Source organism: Triticum urartu, chromosome 7A (genome assembly GCF_056163025.1).
Source record: "Triticum urartu cultivar PI428250 chromosome 7A, HENAU_Tu73, whole genome shotgun sequence".
NCBI lineage: Eukaryota > Viridiplantae > Streptophyta > Magnoliopsida > Poales > Poaceae > Triticum > Triticum urartu.
In genome coordinates, this window is record NC_141879.1 from 683,028,071 (window position 1) to 683,048,959 (window position 20,889).

At 46.8% G+C, this 20,889-nt stretch overlaps 1 protein-coding gene across 1 annotated transcript; it reads right to left on the reverse strand.

Moving 5' to 3' along the window:
- Window positions 1-354: 354 nt before the first annotated feature.
- On the reverse strand, window positions 355-20,209 carry LOC147961457 (pollen receptor-like kinase 4). The gene is made up of 2 exons (XM_087532350.1): window positions 19,534-20,209; window positions 355-772 (listed from the first exon to the last, which is right to left on the reverse strand). Exons 1-2 carry the CDS (start codon window positions 20,207-20,209, stop codon window positions 714-716), a joined length of 735 nt encoding a protein of 244 aa, XP_087388476.1. The 3' UTR covers window positions 355-713.
- Between the last annotated feature and the right edge of the window lie 680 nt (window positions 20,210-20,889).

Below are 20,889 nucleotides of genomic sequence, written 5' to 3' on the forward strand. Positions count from 1 at the left end.
TGACATTGAAGTAAACGTACATTTTTTTCTCTAGTCTACCCTATTTGATTGGGGATAATAGGGACGTGTCCTCTCATGAATAATACCATGTTCCTCATAGATTTCATCAAATGTTTTGGGAAAGTACTCACCACCATGATATGACCTAAATGCTTGATCCTTCTCACTAATTGTCTTTCTACTTCAACCTTATAGATTTTAAAGTATTCAAAAGCTTTGTCTTCAGTTTGCAACAGATAATCATAGCAAAAGATAGTTGCATCATCAATGAACATCATGAATTTTTTATTTTCAACTTTTGGCAACACACCATTCGTCTCACATAGATCATGAATGAGCTCTAGAGGTGCCAAGTTTATCTCCTCGACTGCCATGTGAGGCTTCCGAGGTTTCTTTGATTGCACACAACTATAACACTTACAACATTTGGCGATAGTGAAATTCAGAGTTAAACTCATAATTGATAGCCGAGACATTAAACCAAAATTAACGTGGCATAAACTAGAGTACCAAACTCAAGCATCATCATTACCATCAGCATAGATTTGGTTTACTGACTTATTGTGAAAATGCAAAAGGGAAAAGCGGAACAAGCCTCCGCACTCATACCTTTGCCTATAAATTGTTGATATCTTGGAAAAATTACTTTATTTGACTCTCAAACTACCTTAAACCCATCTCCACCCATGAATCTGGTGACGACGAGGCGCTAATTAAGATGCTGTTGGAGGGCACGGAACATTGAGCGGTGCGCCACAGAGATCCTTATTTCCTAAGGATTCCAGGGAAAGTTTGAATGAGAAGGTGCATATATCATGGCAAAATCAAATCTACACATAAGCAATTTGGTGTGTTCTGTATGTTTGCCCAAATGCAATTACCACATGAATGTCCACGCGTATAGAGTAGTTTGGTTACATGGCTGGTGCTGAACATTGTCCATGGTACCGAGAGGCAACAACTCTTTAGTTTGTGACACTATAACAATTGATGTTTGACCACATGCATTTCTAGTTAACCTTGAGTTACAATTTTTTTTGCAAGAATCTTGAGTTATGCTAGATATGGTGTCATCTTACAGTGTCGATTGGTCAAAAATATTACTCATAACTCCTTCACCATTTAGGTTTAGCTGAGTATTAACGAATTTTGGTTGCACGGTGATGTGATGTAACTGCTTGGACTAAGATCGCACATGATGTGTTTGACAGCTCAGTGTCCTATATAGCAAAATAAATAATGCCTACTACTTGTACTTTCCTCAAGTTGCACACATGTCACCTCATCACATATGCTACATCATTAGTTATTAACGTTTTCTATGTTTTTTAGTTTCATGCTTCATTCCACTATTTATCTTTGTTTATCTTGCAACACATCCACATTAATAATTCATGCATGTGTGCCGCATAATCAACATGTCATCTCATCCTGACACTTTATCCATGTCATCAACCAATCAATCTTAGCATGCATTTTCACTTCAAGCTCTTTTAGTTTTTTGACTATTTGAAGAATATTATGGGTTTTTAAAGACCACGGTTTTTCAAACTTAGATTTGTTTGGCTTCAACAATACCATAGTTCTATAAATATTAGTATCCCCAATACCTTTTTTTAGTATATGAGAAAGATGTCTTGACCTCTTTTTGTAAACCAAACTGAGAAAATCGCAGTTCTTAGGAACTGAAGTATTCATTGCTGATGCATTAGAATGCTAAAGTTTTAGATTACTATGGTTTTGAAAATATTGTGTTGCCAAACTAGTTAATCTCTCTTGGGCCACTACTAGCTGAAAACTCTTGGTGAGGCAGGATTTTCCTTGGCCCGCTGACCACCGCGAGCACGAGACCGATAATGTAGAGCACATGGATATCTCTAAAATGCACAAAAAAGCGGCTCATGGTCTCAAACACACTTTGGATAGTTGACCACCGCTAGTAATGGGATATTGAAATTGTGTGTTTCATGGGGTTAGCCCTCCTTATTCGGAAATCATAGATCACCTTATGATCGAATGATTCCCTAGGAAAATATGGGGGTATGTCCTCTCGTGGCTTGGCTTTACAATTTATACACCTTGTCGTCGCAATAGCTATCCTTAGTAAAGGTGTGGTGGACAAACAGAGCACAAACTTGGATCACCGTTGGAAGGCGTCTAAAAGGGCAAGTTTTGGAATAGGCACAATGCCTGATTATTCCTTAACATATCACATACACCTTCTTTCATTATGACTAGAGTCAAAGGTAAGGTTGTCGGTTGTGAAATTTGGCGGAATAATGGTGGAAGAGTAGGCTTTAGTAGTATTTTTCTGGTGAGGTGCCTTTGGAGGTGCTTTAACTTATGTAACCATTTTACTTCTTAGTAAATGAAACAAGGGAAATATTTGGCCTAAAAAATATGCTTATGTGTTGCAATAGTATGTGGATTTGCTATAGTTTAATCATGCTTATGCATAATAAGGAGATGATTTCTTCATTGAATTAAAATACTTAATGTGGTAGCCAACAATTGATTTTATATTCATAGTCATTTCTCCATCATCTATATAACCCCATCCTCGTTGTTTCTCTACTCTTTTCAAGTTTGGCCACATATGTTGTGTCCTCGCATATTTCCTCGGCAACTTCGTTGCGCCCCATCTCTCCTATATATGATGCCATTGTCACTCTACACCATTGTGTGTAGTTTGTTTGCATGGAAATGCATGAATGTGTGTTTTGTTGTAGCTGGATTCTTTATGCCTAGGGCATTGTTAGATAATTGGTGTTAGGGTAGTGATCGGAGAGAAGGGAGATAGAAAATATGGCAACATAACAGGAGGCTACACCGTGGATGATCGACATGATCAAATGGCAGGTCAAAATAAGTTTGTTCGAGACTTTATATCCAAAGTCCGAGAGCCATGCCCGCAACACAATATTAGTATGTTAGGAGAACCCAACCTGACACACAAGCCTAAAACTTAGGAGACTTATCCAAAGCGAAAAAGTTGTTGACAAAATAAGAATCAACCATGGAATCTTGATGATAAATATGCATGTCATGGAGTTAATATTTGTTGTTCAATCTTGATTTAGTTATGCAGAGACCTTAACTTCAATGCTAAATAAATTCCATATATTTACGTTCATCTCTACTAATTTTCTTACAAACTACAAAATTCATATAATCTTCTTTCTCTAAAGAAGGAAGTTAGTAATCATTTAGCTTGTTTTGATTTTCAAATTACAAGTTGCCTTTGATTGTAGCTTCTTGTTTGCGGTGAGGCCTTTTCAAGCATAGTTCTATTTGTTTGAGATCAAATATGTACACTTTATACTCAAATTTTACACTTCATAAACTTGGTTTTACCATAATGGAGTTTTAATGTGTATGTTTTCTATTACTTAGTTGGCATGTGTATGTTTTGTATTACTTAGTTTTAATGCAGTTTTAATGTGTATGCTTTCTATTATTTATTACAATGTTATGTTTTATGTAGTTGGAATGTATATTAATAAAAAATGACCATCTTTTTTCTCAATTTAAACTATATTTACTAAGAAGAATTACATCATTTTTGAAACAGTGCCCATTACCAAAACCATGTCACAAATTGATTTTTGAAATTTTTGTGAATTATATAGTGTATGTAAATAGTGTGTATGAATTTGTGGTCATGTGTATTTTATCATTCTTAAATATCATGGTAGAGGTCGCTAAAGTGTATGTTCTAATAAATATCTTAATAAATTGTTCAAGTGAATGATGTAAAGTAAGAAAGATTATAGAAATTTCTAGAGTACCAATATTTTATTTTTGACAATTGTCACGTTTTTTATCCCTTTTTCATGGTCCAATATGTCTTACAAGGTACAATAGATTCAAGATAAGTTGACACTATAGTTGGTATTAAAATATCATGTCGTACAATTATCATCGAGAAACACAAAAATGACATGAATATAAGCTATTTGAGTTGATATCTTCACCACAATGCACTTGGTACCATATGGTGTACACCAAATGCTCCAACCAATTTGTGTCCAATAGCAGGTTTTGCATGAAATTAAACATAAAAATGTAGTTAAGATATCCTTCAGTATATTATTTATGATGTTCATTGGAGAGAGACTACCAGCCAATCTGAACTCGTCACAACTGATCAGATTGATTTATACATTTGTGATGCACACCATGGTTTGTTGTTTGGCCCAATCTCAGTAGAAATAACGAGGATATTTGTGGTGTTAGCAATGTATATTTCAAGATAGCATCTGTAGAGGAGATTAACCAAAACATGGTAATAAAACATAAGTAGAGTTCTATTCACCAAATTGAAAGCAATATCCCTAGTACCTATCATAATTAATTTCAACCATCTTGGATATGGTATTGAAGGAGAGCAACCAAGTTTCCAAGTGGATATGATATGATATTCTATATGATATAGATATATCTTGGTACCTCTGGATTCAAAAGCTCAAGAAAGGCATCACTCTATGCTAGTCAAAGAACGCTAGCTGATTCTATTCCTGCATGCCTGTTTCCTATTAATTTAGTGGTACTGTTTGCGAGTGTGTAATTGCAATAGGCGTAGGGATGAGTTGGATCATTGATTGAGTAATTTTAATTTTTTGTTTAATCTCGTCCAGAGCACAAAGGAGATCAAATTAGAGTCAAAATTCAATTGTTTTGCAAATAATAATGCACTAAAAAGATTCATTTTTGTGTGTCATGACTGATTACTCCTTTCCTCCATTTTTAAAGAGTTTCATTGGATGCCCAATATCTCAATCAAAAGATGAGGGTTAGAATAAACATAATATATATTGTTCAATGGAAAAGAGGAGAAAGATCCTCTAGCTACATAAGGGTCGGATGTAGCCAAGACGGTAATTTGATATTTTTTGGGCGGAGCAAACCAAGGATAAGATCTAGGTATTGTTTAGTGGTAGCCATGATTTCAGCTTTGCTGCAACAACTTGTAGAGGCATTTATTATGATTTTCATGTCCTTAGGTATGGGCCTTATATTTCACAATAACCATTTCCAGTCATCATAGACTAGGTATTATTTACTTGGAAGAGACAATATTCCATACTAAATAATATCGGCCCATAACCATGAGTTAAAATGCATTAGATCTTGTATCACTTATCAACGAGGCCTAATCTTTACTATTCCACATAAAAAATCATTTCTCTTTCAGTATTATGAAACGCCAATGCTCGAATAAAGGAAAATAGAGTATAATAGAAAATTAAACAAAGCGGTCGACCCAAACATAGTTGATCAACCAAAATGGAAATACGCTATAGCATCTCCTTGCCAAGAAGAATATACGGGTTTCCCGCAAAAAGAAGAAGAATAATATACTGGTTCAATTCCCATCATTTACCTGCTTAAAGCATCGATATGAATCTTTTTATTTTTAATTCAGTTAATGGCTGGATTTATTATATTGATGCTTTTATCAACCTTTGGTGATGCACTTCATAGACCATACGTAGTGGATCGTATTTATTTCCCCTCCCTTTGTCCACATCCCTTTAGTTTTTTTTTTGACTGGATTCATTACATCCCTTTAGTTTTGCGTCACATCCTAGAATTTATTTTTTTAGCTATCAAACATAACAAACAATACCCCACCCAAGAAGTGTTGAGGGTAGTAAGACTAATTTAGATGATACATTCTTCTTCTTACTTCCCGTTCTTGGTTTAGGAAAGGTGAGTACTAAGAATTGTAGCGCTAAAGTATGAGCCCCTGGACTAGCGATTGCTTCTCCAGAAGCCTCACACTAGACGCTCCGGTGTTGAAGTATGTGACTCATGGTGCTCCTACCTATTGAGCTTTGTATTTTATTGACATATTTAGTAATAAACTTTTAGATATATTGGATAATACCTCCTCTCATCCATATTACTTGTTGTTGGTTAAGTACAATATTATACTGGGAGTAGTAAATTCCAAAAGAAAAAAAACATAATAGTATATTGATTTGCTTAGTAGAGTACTTGGACCCCTTCTCCTGGGTTGTATGCTTGGCCGGCTAAGCAAGAGGCATGACCTCGCTTTAAGTTAATTTCGAGAGGAGTTGGGGTTCAGTTTGTTTTTTCTTCACGTAGTTCTTGTAGCCAAAGCTTCTATACATCGACTCTCTAATTCATCCAATTTAGCTGGAGGTAAGTCGTCTGAAAATAGAAATTAGGTTCAATTGATTTCTCGAGCGAAGGAAGGAGGCAATGGCACGCAACACCGAGGCCCCGGACAGTGGCGCCGAGGTGAGTGAAGTGAGGTCCGAGGACGCCGGCAAGGCCTCGACCAGGAACGAGCCGCAGTTGGCAGCAGCCAACATAAACGAGTAAGAAACTTAATGTTCAGGGTGGGAAGGGGGGGGGGGGGGTGCAGGGCTCATCGGACAAATCTTGTTGTTCGCCAGTTGTAACGCCCGGATAATTTGGCTACAGTAAAACTCTCCTAATGATGCCATGACATCTACGATTACTGTTACTAATCTCGGAATAATTCGAAACCGCGTCAAATTCAAATTTAAAATAAAGACAAACAATAAAAGTTTTCAAATATTAAAACCAAATGCTCGGGTGGATTCAAATAAATCATGAATAATTATGATGGAGAAACCACACTTATATAAAATCTTTAAATACTCTAAAATGAATAAAACAGTAGTCAAAACAATCATGAAATGCATTTTATAATTAATAAAATGTTAAACTATTCTATTTAGGTGTTAGACTTTTTATTGCAGTGGGTTTAATGGTAGTACTAAGTTAGGGATCATTCTTGTATTTTAACTAATTAAAATAAAATGAGGAACAAGATAAAACAGAAAAGATATAAGATAAATAAAAAAGAAAAAAAAGAAAATACAGAAAACTAATAAAAAGAAAGAGCCCCCCCTCCCGGGCCAAACGGCCCAGCTGGCCGACCAGGCCGCCCACCAGGCCGGCCCACGCGGCCCCTTCACCCCGTGGCCTATAGGCCACCCCACCCCACCCCGACCGAAACCCTAACGCCCCACTCCCCCCCCCACTCGCTCCCACTCCCCCTCTCCCGATCCGATCTGGATCGGGATCGATCCCCGCAGCTCGGCCCCGGCGCCGGCAAACTCCCGTCACCGCCCTGTACTCCTCGCCCCTCCTCTCCGTCGCCTAACCGCCTCCCCAGCGCCACGGTGCCGCCCCGTCATCCTCGTCTCCTCGTCGCCAACGCCGTCGACGCACGCCGCCGCCTCGGCCTCGTCTCCTTCCCGTCGACGCCGTCCCCGTCCCCCTCCACCACGGTCCTCCCCGACCTCCATCGAGCACGCTGCCCGTTCCCTACGCACCCCGGTGAGGACCCCGGTCCTCCTGCACCCCGTCCCCTCTCGCCGGTGCTTGGCCCCGGTGCTTGGCCCCGCCTCCTTGGCCGCACCCCGCGGGCGCTCGCGCCGCACGCCCCTCCTTTCCTCATACGCCCCGCGCCCGAGCTCCGGACGGGCTCACGTCTGCCGTGCCCGTCGCCGTGAGCCCTGCCTCTCGCCCACGGCCTCTACTCCACCTCTCGCTGCACGCTGTTCCGCGCCGCTCGCCCGCCCTTGGCGCCGCGCCTTGCGCCGCCTGCACCGCGCCTCGTGCCCCCCCTGCTGCAGCCCTGCCGCGCGCTCATGCGCGCCCGCCCACACGGGGCCGTGCTCGCCGCCGCTCGCTCACCGGCCGGCCCGTGCTGGCCTCGCCCATGCCGGCCTGGCGACCTGCCAGGTCCGCCGCCCACGCACGCATGCCCCTGGGCATGCGCCTGAATGGGGCGCGCCCATTAACCGTCGCCCGCGCCCTGTATGGCCTCTGTGCCTCAGACAAACGGGGCCCACCCCCTGTGAACGAAAACAAAATAATAATATTAATAATAATACTAATTAAATTAATTTAAAAAAAGGAATTAATAAATAATAATTAAAATTGATTAAAATGATAATTAATTAATTAATTAATTAATTAAAGAATTAATTAAATTAATTAATCCTGATTAGATTAATCTAATTACTAGTTAACTTAATTAACCCCTGATTAGCCTAATCAGTCAATGACCAGTGGCACCCACACGTCAGTGACCCAGTCAACACCTCTGTTGACTGCTGATGTCATGCTGACGTCATGATGACGTCAGCAAACACTGTTTGGATAATGTTGAATTAAATTAATTAAATAAATTCTAAAAATGATTTAAACTTTAGAAAATCAATATAAAATAAACCGTAGCCCGGATGGAAAAACTTTGTACATGAAAGTTGCTCAGAACGACGAGACGAATTCGGATACGCAGCCCGTTCGCCCGCCACGCGTCCCTAGCATAGTGAACCTGCAACATTTCACCTCCGGTTCATTTGTCCAAAAACGCGAAACACCGGGGATACTTTCCCGGATGTTATCCCCCTTCACCGGTATCACCTACTACCGCGTTAGGGCACCTCTAACGTCGTTACTTGTCATGTCATGCATCACTATGCTTATGCTTGCTTATATATTTATTGTTTCTCCCCCCTCTTCTCTCGATAGACACCGAGACCGACGCCGCTGCTACCCAGTACGACTACGGAGTTGACGATCCCTCTCTCTTGCCAGAGCAACCAGGCAAGCCCCCCCCCCTTGATCACCAGATATCGCCTACTCTCCTCTATACTGCTTGCATTAGAGTAGTGTAGCATGTTACTGCTTCCCGTTAATCCTATACTGATGCATAGCCTGTCCTTGCTACTACCGTTGTTACCCTTACCTGCAATCCTAATGCTTAGTATAGGATGCCAGTTTATCATCTGTGGCCCTACATTCTTGTCCGTCTGCCATGCTATATTATCGGGCCGTGATCACTCGGGAGGTGATCACGGGTATATACTATATACTTTATACAGGATACATGTGGTGACTAAAGACGGGTTGGCTTGAGGAGCACCCGCGAGTGGATCTTTGAGGCGAAGCGACAGGGCAGGTTTCGACCACCTAGGAGAGAGGTGGGCCTGGCCCTGGTCGGCGTTCGTGGATACTTAACACGCTTAACGAGATCTGGGTATTTGATCTGAGTCCATCCATTTGGTCTATACGCACTAACCATCTACGCAGGAGTAGTTATGGGTATCCCGGCGTCGTGGTATCAGCCCAAGCCTTCGTGACGTCAGCGACTGAGTGGCGCGCGCCGGATTGGACTGGAACGCCACTAGGCTAGGTCTGCTTTCGGCCGCGTACGCAACGCGCAGGTGTGCTAAGGGCGATGGGCCCAGACCCCTGTGCGCATAGGTTTAGACCGACGTGCTGACCTCTCTGTTGTGCCTAGGTGGGGCTGCGACGTGTTGATCTTCCGAGGCCGGGCATGACCCAGGAAAGTGTGTCCGGCCAAATGGGATCGAGCGTGTTGGGGAATGTGGTGCACCCCTGGAGGGAAGTTAATCAATTCGAATAGCCGTGATCTTCGGTAACAGGACGACTTGGAGTTGTACCTTGACCTTATGACAACTAGAACCGGATACTTAATAAAACACACCCTTCCAAGTGCCAGATACAACCGGTGGTCGCTCTCTCACAGGGCGACGAGGGGAGGATCATCGGTTAGGGTTATGCTATGCGATGCTACTTGGAGGTCTTCAGTCTACTCTCTTCTACATGCTGCAAGACGGAGGCTGCCAGAAGCGTAGTCTTCGAAAGGATTAGCTATCCCCTCTCTTATTCTGGCTTTCTGCAGTTCAGTCCACCAATATGGCCCTTTACACATTTACCCATGCATATGTAGTGTAGCTCCTTGCTTGCGAGTACATTGGATGAGTACTCACAGTTGCTTTCTCCTTCTTTCCCTCTATCCCTTCTACCTGGTTGTCGCAACAAGATGTTGGAGCCCAGGAGCCAGACGCCACCGTCGACGACGAACCCTACTACACCGGAGGTGCCTACTACTACGTGATGCCCGCTGACGACGACCAGGAGTAGTTAGGAGGATCCCAGGTAGGAGGCCTGCGCCTCTTTCGATCTGTATCCCAGTTTGTGCTAGCCTTCTTAAGGCAATCTTTTTTAACTTAGGTCTGTACTCAGATATTGTTGCTTCCGCTGACTCGTCTTTGATCGAGCTCTTGTATTCAAGCCTTCGAGGCCCCTGTCTTGTAATATGATGCTTGTATGACTTATTTTATTTGTAGAGTTGTGTTGTGATATCTTCCCGTGAGTCCCTGATCTTGATCGTACACGTTTGCGTGTATGATTAGTGTACGATTAAATCGGGGGCGTCACAAGTTGGTATCAGAGCCGACTGCCTGTAGGAATTCCCCTTCCACACTCCTTGGCCGAAGTCGAGTCTAGACATTGCAAAAACTTTTACTAACTTGGCTGTGTGCCTTACGGGCCCACGTCGCCATCGGGTGGTACTAGGATCTTTTACTCCTCGACCTTTACTCTGGGACTCTGAACTCTCTCCTACTCGGGTTAAACGATTTTACTAACTCTAACACTAGGATCCCGTGACCACGTTCACCCCAAAGTTGGATAAGCCCTAGTTATTCTTTAGAGTAGTACTTGAACATTATCCACATTGTCATTTGACTCCTGTGGAAACATCTTGTTTTCAGATGGAACCCACGAGGCAGGTCGTGCGCCACACGACGGCCATTGGTGCCTCAGGATCACCTGCTGTGTTGGTTGAGATGATGACCTATCTGGGTTATCGCTGGCACCCTGAGTACACCGTCTATGAGGAGTATCAGGACTTCAACCAGGAGCAGTACCGTGCCATCGTCCACCTCTACTCTCGGGAGTATGACTCCACTACCGTGCTGCACACTGCTCATGGTGTTGGAGTGACTATCGATATGGTGGTCCACGATGCTGCTTATGCTGCTCTGACACGTCTCCGTGGAGAGTATCAGGAGTTGGATACCTCCCCCTTCAGGCACATTGCTATCGCATCCGATGTTGGTGCGGAGGGTTACTACACTGCTGCCTACTCCACTGTCACCCGAGAGCCCTTCTACCATCAGAACCTAGTTCTGCATGCTGATGGGCTGGATCGAGCTAACCGAGCTCTCCGCCACGAGTTGTACACCACTCGTCAGCACCTCTACCGTGCTCTGACGATGTTGCACCCCTTCGTCGGATCTGGGGAGCTGTCGCGTTCTGCTATCTACCCAGCCAGGACCGTGATGCCCCAGGGTGTCGGTTGGCCAGAGGTGGGAGGCTACTCTCTCGCCCTTGGTCCTCTTCTGCCACTTGAGCGTCAGGTTCTGCACCAGAGTACCCGCGGACCCCAGGTTGCCGACGTGGTGTACCCGATGCCACACTACGAGCTTTCAGGCTACAGCTAACTCCGCAGTACCGCGTGGGACTGATGTAGACTTGCTTGTTAGTGTTAGATGCATTCGTCGCGAGCCTGCGTGCCGCCTATGATGTCTTAGTCTATGTACCAAACTCTGTGTAACGAACTCCATGCATGATCTCTTTTGTAAGATATGCCGACTACTATGTAGTATCTATCGTGCTGCTTTCGTTGTGCATGTTTCATGATGAATGATTCTCGTCTTTGCAAGTTTCTCAATACTGAACTACCCCTATTATGTATTAGCAGGATGGTTAGACCAGGTGGTCGTGGTGGCAACGCCCCACCACCGCCTGAGTACATGACTGGTATGATCCAACAGCTTGAGATGAATCGCCAGTTCATGGAGAATATGATGGCTCAGTTTCCTCGCCCCAATATGAACCAGCAGCCAACCCCAGTAACTCTGCAGGATTTCATGCGCCTGAACCCAACTGTGTACCGCGGCTCAACTCAGCCTTTGGATGCTGATGACTGGCTCCGTGACATCACCTATGAGATGGAGTCTGCTGATGTAGCCCCTGCCAGCTATGTCACCTTTGCTTCCTTCTTCCTGAAAGGACCCGCAGCTCAATGGTGGGACAGCCACAGGCGTACTCTGCCAGCTGGAACAATCATCACCTGGCCAGACTTCCAAGCTGCCTTCCGTGCTCGCTTCATTCCTCAGGGAGTTATGGACCGGAAGAAGCGTGAGTTCCGCAACCTCACCCAAGGCAACAGAACTGTGGAAGCTTATCAGCGGGAGTTTCTGGACTTGTCCCGCTATGCTGAAGAGGACATTGCAACTGATGCACGCAGACAGGAGAAGTTCCGGGATGGCCTTCAAGCTGACATCAAGCTCGCACTTCTAGTGCATGACTTTGCTGATTTCGCCACTCTGGTGAACAAAGCCATCAATGTCGAAACTGGTCTGCAGGAATACCAGAGCTCTCACAAGCGCAGCCGTGACACGGGCTCATCTTCGGGCCCGTCCTTACAGAAGCGCAAGATATGGATTCCCAACAGCATGTACCAGCCGAATGCACCTGCCCCAAGGCAGTCCTATGCTGCACCTCGTCTGCCTACGGCTCCAACTAGGCAGCCAAGGCTTCCAGCTCCACCACCCCAAGCTCCTGTTCCTACTCCCGAGAATGGTTTGTGCTTTAGGTGTGGACAACCAGGGCACCGTGCTAGGGAATGCAACCAGAAACAGAATCAACTGGCCCTTCCTGCAACTGGCCGTGGAAACAACCAGCCCCGCAACATCAATGCCAAGTCTTATGGTCACGTTCATGCCAACCATGTTGATCTGAACGAAGCCCAAGACCAGCCTGCTACCGTGATGGGTACACTCCTCGTAAACTCAGTACCTGCATCTGTTTTATTCGATTCAGGAGCATCGCATTCATTCATGTCAGAAGATTTTGCATACAAGCATGACGTTAAATGTGAGGAGATGAACACTTCGGTATTGGTAAAAACCCCCGTGGGACAATGTCAAATCTCACTGGTTGGAATCGATGTCCCCGTGGAAATCGAAGGACTGGAATTCTATGCCTCTCCCATTATCCTGAAGTCGTCTAACATCGACCTCATTCTGGGAATGGATTGGTTGAAAGCGCATACTGCTTCTATAGTTTGCGCCACTAAGGTCATCCATCTGCTACACCCTTCTGACGAAATAATAGCTTACCAAGCTCATCTAGTTCAGAACACCGAGGCACGACTTTATGCCTTGAATGCGTTGAACGCTGCACCACTCGAGGGCATTGAAAACATTCCCGTCGTTCGTGAATTCCAAGATGTCTTCCCAGAAGAACTTCCAGGGATTCCCCCTGCTAGAGCTGTCGAATTCATCATCGACTTGAAACCCGGCACCACCCCTATAGCTAAACGACCCTACAAGATGCCGCCGCATGAGCTCATTGAGCTTAAGGAGGAAATCGACAAATCTCTTGTCAATGGTTTCATTCGCCCAAGTTGCTCTCCTTGGGGAGCACCTTCTCTCTTTGTTAAGAAAAAGGATGGGACAAACCGATTAGTCCAAGATTACCGTCCTATAAACCAAGCTACCATTCAGAACAAATATCCGCTTCCTCGGATCAATGATCTTTATGATCAACTGGCTGGCTCATCAGTGTTCTCCAAACTTGACTTGAGGTTGGGTTACCACCAGATCCGTGTTCGTGAAGAGGACATCCCAAAAACCGCCTTCGTGACTCGGTATGGGTCATATGAGTACACCGTCATGTCATTCGGCTTAACGAATGCTCCCGCCACCTTCTCTCGTCTGATGAATTATATATTCATGGATTACCTCGACAAGTTCGTCGTGGTTTATATGGACGATATCCTTGTATTTTCCAAGAACGAGGAAGAACATGCTGGACATCTGCGTCTTGTGCTAGAGAAGCTTCGAGAACATCAACTGTATGCTAAGTATTCCAAGTGTGAATTCTGGCTCCCCGAAGTAACCTATCTTGGGCATGTCATCTCCAAGGATGGTATTGCCGTCAACCCTGAACGAGTTCAGGCTATTCTCGATTGGACTCCTCCGAAGAACGTCAAGCAAGTCCGAAGTTTTCTCGGTCTCGCCAGCTATTGCCGTCGATTCGTCGAGAACTTCTCCAAGATTGCCAGGCCCCTGACTAATCTGTTGCATAAGGGTGTCAAGTTCGACTGGACAGACAAGTGTCAGGAAAGTTTCCAGGCGCTCAAAGACAAGTTGACTTCTGCCCCCGTACTTGCTCCACCTGATACTAAGAAGGACTTCGTCATTTACTGCGACGCTTCCCGTCAAGGATTAGGCTATGTCCTAATGCAAGAGCGCAGAGTGATTGCTTATGCCTCTCGTCAACTGCACCCTCACGAAGAAAACTACCCGGTTCACGACCTCGAGCATGCTGCTGTCATTCATGCACTGAAGCAGTGGCGACATTACCTTCTCGGTAATTGTTGCGAGATCTTCACCGACCATCAAAGTCTGAAGTATCTGTTTACTCAGCCAGATTTGAACCTACGCCAGCAAAGATGGATGGAGACTGTTGCAGACTTTGACGTGGGTATATCCTATACCCCCGGCAAGGCTAATGTAATGGCTAATGCCTTGAGCCGCAAGTCTTACTGTAACCACCTCCAGGTTCACAAAGTTCACCCATCGCTTGTTGAAGAATTTAGAGGGCTGAACCTCCATATTGTTCCTCCGGGATCACTCGCTCCCCCTCCCGAAGATTTCCCCAAATGGAACCTCCATGTTGTTTCCAAGGGTTCTCTCAATACCCTGGTTGCGAAACCAGATCTTGTGGACACCATCAAATGGATACAGAAATGTGACGATGAAGTCCTCAAGATTAAGCGCGACCTAAAAAAAGGAAAGCCCTCATTCTTCACGATCGCCAACGATGGCGCCTTGTATTTCAAAGGCCGCCTAGTGGTACCATGTTCGAAGAAAAACCTGGATAAGACTAAAAGGGTTATGCAAGAAGCTCATGATACGCCTCTGTCCATCCATCCTGGTAGTACAAAGATGTACCAGGATATTCGTCAAAGATTCTGGTGGTCTAATATGAAGCAGGACATTGCTCGTTATGTTGCTGAGTGTGACGTTTGTCGCCGAATCAAAGCAGAGCATCAAAGGCCCGCTGGAACTCTGCAACCTATCTCTATTCCTGAATGGAAATGGGACCATGTTGAAATGGACTTCGTCATGGATTTCCCAAATCGTAGAAAGGTAATGATGCTATTCTTGTCATCATTGACCGGCTTTCCAAAGTTGCCCATTTTCTGGCGGTCAAAGAGACAATCACTGCTAGTCAGCTTGCTACTCTCTACATGGCCAGAATTGTTTCACTTCACGGTATCCCACTGGTTATCAGTTCAGACCGTGGCAGCTTATTCACTTCAAGGTTTTGGGCGAGTTTCCAAGAAGCTATGGGAACTCATCTGTCGTTCAGTACTGCATTTCATCCTCAGTCGCAAGGACAGGTTGAACGTGTCAACCAAGTTCTCGAAGACATGCTTCGAGCTTGTGTAATATCATTCGGCAAGAAATGGGAGGAATCTCTTCCATATGCCGAGTTCTCTTATAATAATAGCTATCAAGCTAGTCTGAAGATGTCCCCTTCGAAGTGCTATATGGACGAAAGTGTCGAACCCCTCTGAACTGGTCAGAAACTGGGGAACGTCCACTCTTCGGTCCGGATATTATCCAACAGGCCGAAGAACAAGTTCGCATTATTCGCGAGAATCTCAAGACTGCTCAGTCACGTCAGAAAAGTCAGTATGACCGTCATCACCAAGACATGGTCTATCAACCTGGCGAAAAGGCTTATCTTCGAGTTACCCCAATGAAGGGTGCTCACCGCCTCGGGATCAAGGGCAAGCTAGCTCCTCGCTATATCAGTCCCTTCACTATTCTCGAAAGGCGTGGAAAGGTGGCATATCAACTGGAGCTTCCGCCGAACCTTTCTCAGGTTCACGATGTGTTCCATGTGTCACAACTCCGCCGTTGCTTCAAGGATCCAATCCGAGCGGTGGATCATGAAGTGCTCGAATTGCAACAGGACCTCTCTTATAAAGAGCATCCGGTCCGCATTCTTGACCAAGCTGAACGCCGCACACGTCAGAAGGCGATCAAATTCCTCAAAGTCCAGTGGTCGAATCACTCTGAAGACGAAGCCACTTGGGAACGCGAGGATCGCCTGCGTGAAGAATACCCCGCGTTGTTTCCTCCTACCTCCTAAATCTCGGGACGAGATTTCTTGTAGTGGAGGAGATTTGTAACGCCTGGATAATTTGGCTACAGTAAAACTCTCCTAATGATGCCATGACATCTACGATTATTGTTACTAATCTCGGGATAATTCGAAACCGCGTCAAATTCAAATTTAAAATAAAGACAAACAATAAAAGTTTTCAAATATTAAAACCAAATGCTCGGGTGGATTCATATAAATCATGAATAATTATGATGGAGAAACCACACTTATATAAAATCTTTAAATACTCTAAAATGAATAAAACAGTAGTCAAAACAATTATTGAAATGCATTTTATAATTAATAAAATGTTAAACTATTCTATTTAGGTGTTAGACTTTTTATTGCAGTGGGTTTAGTGGTAGTACTAAGTTAGGGATCATTCTTGTATTTTAACTAACTAAAATAAAATGAGGAACAAGATAAAACAGAAAAGATATAAGATAAATAAAAAAGAAAAAAAACAAAATACAGAAAACTAATAAAAAGAAAGAGCCCCCCTCTCGGGCCAAACGGCCCAGCTGGCCGACCAGGCCGCCCACCAGGCCGGCCCATGCGGCCCCTTCACCCCGTGGCCTATAGGCCACCCCACCCCACCCCGACCGAAACCCTAACGCCCCACTCCCCCCCCCCCCCACTCGCTCCCACTCCCCCTCTCCCGATCCGATCTGGATCGGGATCAATCCCCGCAGCTCGGCCCCGGCACCGGCAAACTCCCGTCACCGCCCTGTACTCCTCGCCCCTCCTCTCCGTCGCCTAACCGCCTCCCCAGCGCCACGGTGCCGCCCCGTCGTCCTCGTCTCCTCGTCGCCAACGCCGTCGACGCACGCCGCCGCCTCGGCCTCGTCTCCTCCCCGTCGACGCCGTCCCCGTCCCCCTCCACCACGGTCCTCCCCGACCTCCATCGAGCATGATGCCCGTTCCCTACACACCCCGGTGAGGACCCCGGTCCTCCTGCACCCCGTCCCCTCTCGCCGGTGCTTGGCCCCGCCTCCTTGGCCGCACCCCGCGGGCGCTCGCGCCGCGCGCCCCCCTTTCCCCGTACGCCCCGCGCCCGAGCTCCGGACGGGCTCGCGTTTGCCGCGCCCGTCGCCGTGAGCCCCGCCTCTCGCCCACGGCCTCTACTCCGCCGCTCGCTGCACGCTGTTCCGCGCCGCTCGCCCGCCCTTGGCGCCGCGCCTTGCGCAGCCTGCACCGCGCCTCGTGCCCCCCCTCGCGCCCGAACGGGGCGCGCCCGTTAACCGTCGCCCGCGCCCTGTATGGCCTCTGTGCGTCAGACAAACGGGGCCCACCCCCTGTGAATGAAAACAAAATAATAATATTAATAATAATACTAATTAAATTAATTTAAAAAAGGAATTAATAAATAATAATTAAAATTGATTAAAATGATAATTTATTAATTAAAGAATTAATTAAATTAATTAATCCTGATTAGATTAATCTAATTACTAGTTAACTTAATTAACCCCTGATTAGCCTAATCAGTCAATGACCAGTGGGACCCACACGTCAGCGACCCAGTCAACACCTCTGTTGACTGCTGATGTCATGCTGACGTCATGATGACGTCAGCAAACACTGTTTGGATAATGTTGAATTAAATTAATTAAATAAATTCTAAAAATGATTTAAACTTTAGAAAATCAATATAAAATAAACCGTAGCCCGGATGGAAAAACTTTGTACATGAAAGTTGCTCAGAATGACGAGACGAATTCGGATACGCAGCCCGTTCGCCCGCCACGCGTCCCTAGCATAGTGAACCTGCAACATTTCACCTCCGGTTCATCTGTCCGAAAACGCGAAACACCGGGGATACTTTCCCGGATGTTATCCCCCTTCACCGGTATCACCTACTACCGCGTTAGGGCACCTCTAACGTCGTTACTTGTCATGTCATGCATCACTATGCTTATGCTTGCTTATATATTTATTGTTTCTCCCCCCTCTTCTCTTGATAGACACCGAGACCGACGCCGCTACTACCCAGTACGACTACGGAGTTGACGATCCCTCTCTCTTGCCAGAGCAACCAGGCAAGCCCTCCCCCTTGATCACCAGATATCGCCAACTCTCCTCTATACTGCTTGCATTAGAGTAGTGTAGCATGTTACTGCTTCCCGTTAATCCTATACTGATGCATAGCCTGTCCTTGCTACTACCGTTGTTACCCTTACCTGCAATCCTAATGCTTAGTATAGGATGCCAGTTTATCATCTGTGGCCCTACATTCTTGTCCGTCTGCCATGCTATATTATCGGGCCGTGATCACTCGGGAGGTGATCACGGGTATATACTATATACTTTATACAGGATACATGTGGTGACTATAGACGGGTCGGCTTGAGGAGCACCCGTGAGTGGATCTTGATCGTACACGTTTGCGTGTATGATTAGTGTACGATTAAATCGGGGGCGTCACACCAGTTTAGAGAAATGGTCGGGGACCTGCACCGGCACGGCGGTGGGGGTGGTGAGTGAGGGTGGGGCGGCGAGGCTGGCGTGGGGCGCAGTGGGACGCGGGCTGCGGTGCATGGCAGTGGGTTCGGCCGGCGGTCCGTGTGGTGGTCTTTGGAAGGAGAAGAGGAAGGCTGGAGGTTGAAGATCAAAATCCGACCGTTTGGTTTACATCTGGCGGCTAAAAACAGATCTACCATTGTTTTAGATAACGGGTTGTGCCAAATAGGGGCTCTCTTTCAAATTAGATATAGCGGGGCTATAGTGAGCATCCTGCTCAAACTGATATAGCGGGGCTATAGTTAAACTAGATCAACTGATCTGAATTGAATTGTCAGTCCACCTGACCCTTAGACAGTCCCTACTTCATCAACCTTTAATTCCTCGGAACTGATAATAACTTGAACTGAGCACGAGAAATGCTAGAATGAACATTAAGCAGTCAGGCCACTACCGGACTCGCGGTCTATGCCTACGGCCAGGGGCCGTCGGCATAGGTCCTTTGCCGTCGGCATAGATCTATGCCTACGGCTGCCGTCGGCATAGACCCGTCGGCGTAGAGATCGTCAGCGTAGTCTTGTCGAACCGTCGGCGTAGTATAGCCATCGGCATAGAGTCCTATACCGACGGCCGGGCATCAGCCGTCGGCATAGTTTAGCCGTCGGAAGTATTTTTCGTCTGACGGCAACGGACGGCGTCGTCAAAAGCGCTGACGAATCATGGGACGCCACGTGGCAGAGGTACGCCGACGGCTCAGCCGTCAGCATAGGTAGAAATCTATGCCGACGGCCTAGCCGTCGGTAGGCATAGCACTGCCACGTGTCTTTCCCTGGTTTTTTCTGGCAGCAGCCGTCGGCTGTCGGCATAGATCCAAGTAGGCCGACAGCAGCCGTCGGCATAGTTTTGGCCGTCGGCGTAGAGCCGTTTTCCGGTAGTGGGCTCCGGGATAACGTAAGAACGTACGTGCAGGCACGTCGCCATGCAACGAACGATCGAACTCACCTTGGAATGAGGCGGCGTCGAACCGGCTAAGCACATCGGGGATGGGGCCGGAGAGTTGGTTGTTGGAGACGTCGAAGAGCTGGAGGTCCTTCTGGTCGAAGTTCCGTATTGCCCCCTGGAAGCGGTTCCTGGCGAGCTGTACCCCGAGCAGCTTGGGCGAGGTGATGGAGCCTGGGATGGGCTCCGTGAAGGCGTTGTCTCCGAGCAAGAGCTTCTTGAGCCCCCGCATGTCCGCGAAGGCGCCGTCGGGGATGTCGCCGGTGAGGCGGTTCCGGGAGAGGTAGAGCGTCTTGAGGGCAGGGAGCACGGAGAGCCCAGCCGGGAACACGCCCGTGAGGTTGTTGTTGGCGAAGCTGAGCACGCGGAGGCCCAGGAGGGCCGCGAGCGGGGCCATGTCGGGGGCGGCGCCCTGCAGGCCAAGGTACTCGAGGCGGAGCCCGAGCACCTGGTTTGTGACCGGATGGCACCGCACCCCGTACCACACCGGCGCCTGGCACGGGCCAGTGCCGGTGGAAGAAACCCACTGGTCGAGCGGCGCCGGAGGGCGGTCGCCCACGGGCCCGCGCAGGGTCGCCCGGAAGGTCAGCAGCACGTCGCCCTCGGACGCGGCGGCGGCCGCCGCGGCGAAGGCCGCCAGGACCAGGAGGAGCAGCCCGGACGCGCCGTCGCTGAACATCGCGAGCGTGGCGCGTGCGGATGGCGGAGGATTAATGAGAGGCGTGCGGCGCGTGCGCGTGCGGCGGCGGCGGCGGCTAAAGAAACGCGGAGGTGGGAGGTGGTGGGGAGTTAGTGGGGAGGAGGAGGGACGACGGAGGGACGACGGAGGTGGCGGGGAGAGCTAAGAATACGCGTGCCGGGTGCGTTGGACTGTGCATGCGGAGTGGCCGTGGCTTAGGTTCCGAGGCCTATCGTTTGGCAAGTAGCAGTGGTAGCAGCCGTGCGAAGTACATAGTAGTATTAGCACGTTAGGAACAAGGCAGATTTTCCAAGTGCTATATTTTTTTCAAGAAATCTTCCTATCTATTCATCTTCAATAATGGCAGTACAATGAATATCAAAAAATAATAAAAATTACATCCAGATCCGTAGACCACCTAGCGACGACTACAAGGACTGAAGCGAGCCGAAGGCGCGCCGCCGTCATCACCCCTTCATCGTCGGAGTCGTACACAACTTGTTGTAGTAGACAGTCAGGAAGTCGTCATGCTAAGGAGCGCACCAGAACAGCAACCGCCATCTATTAAAGCAACAGAGTGATGTCAAAAGCCTTATTGTTGCAAATTTGGAACACTTGATGTAGATGTTATAAATTTGGAGTACTATTTTTTGCATGTATATACTACACCAATTGAAGCA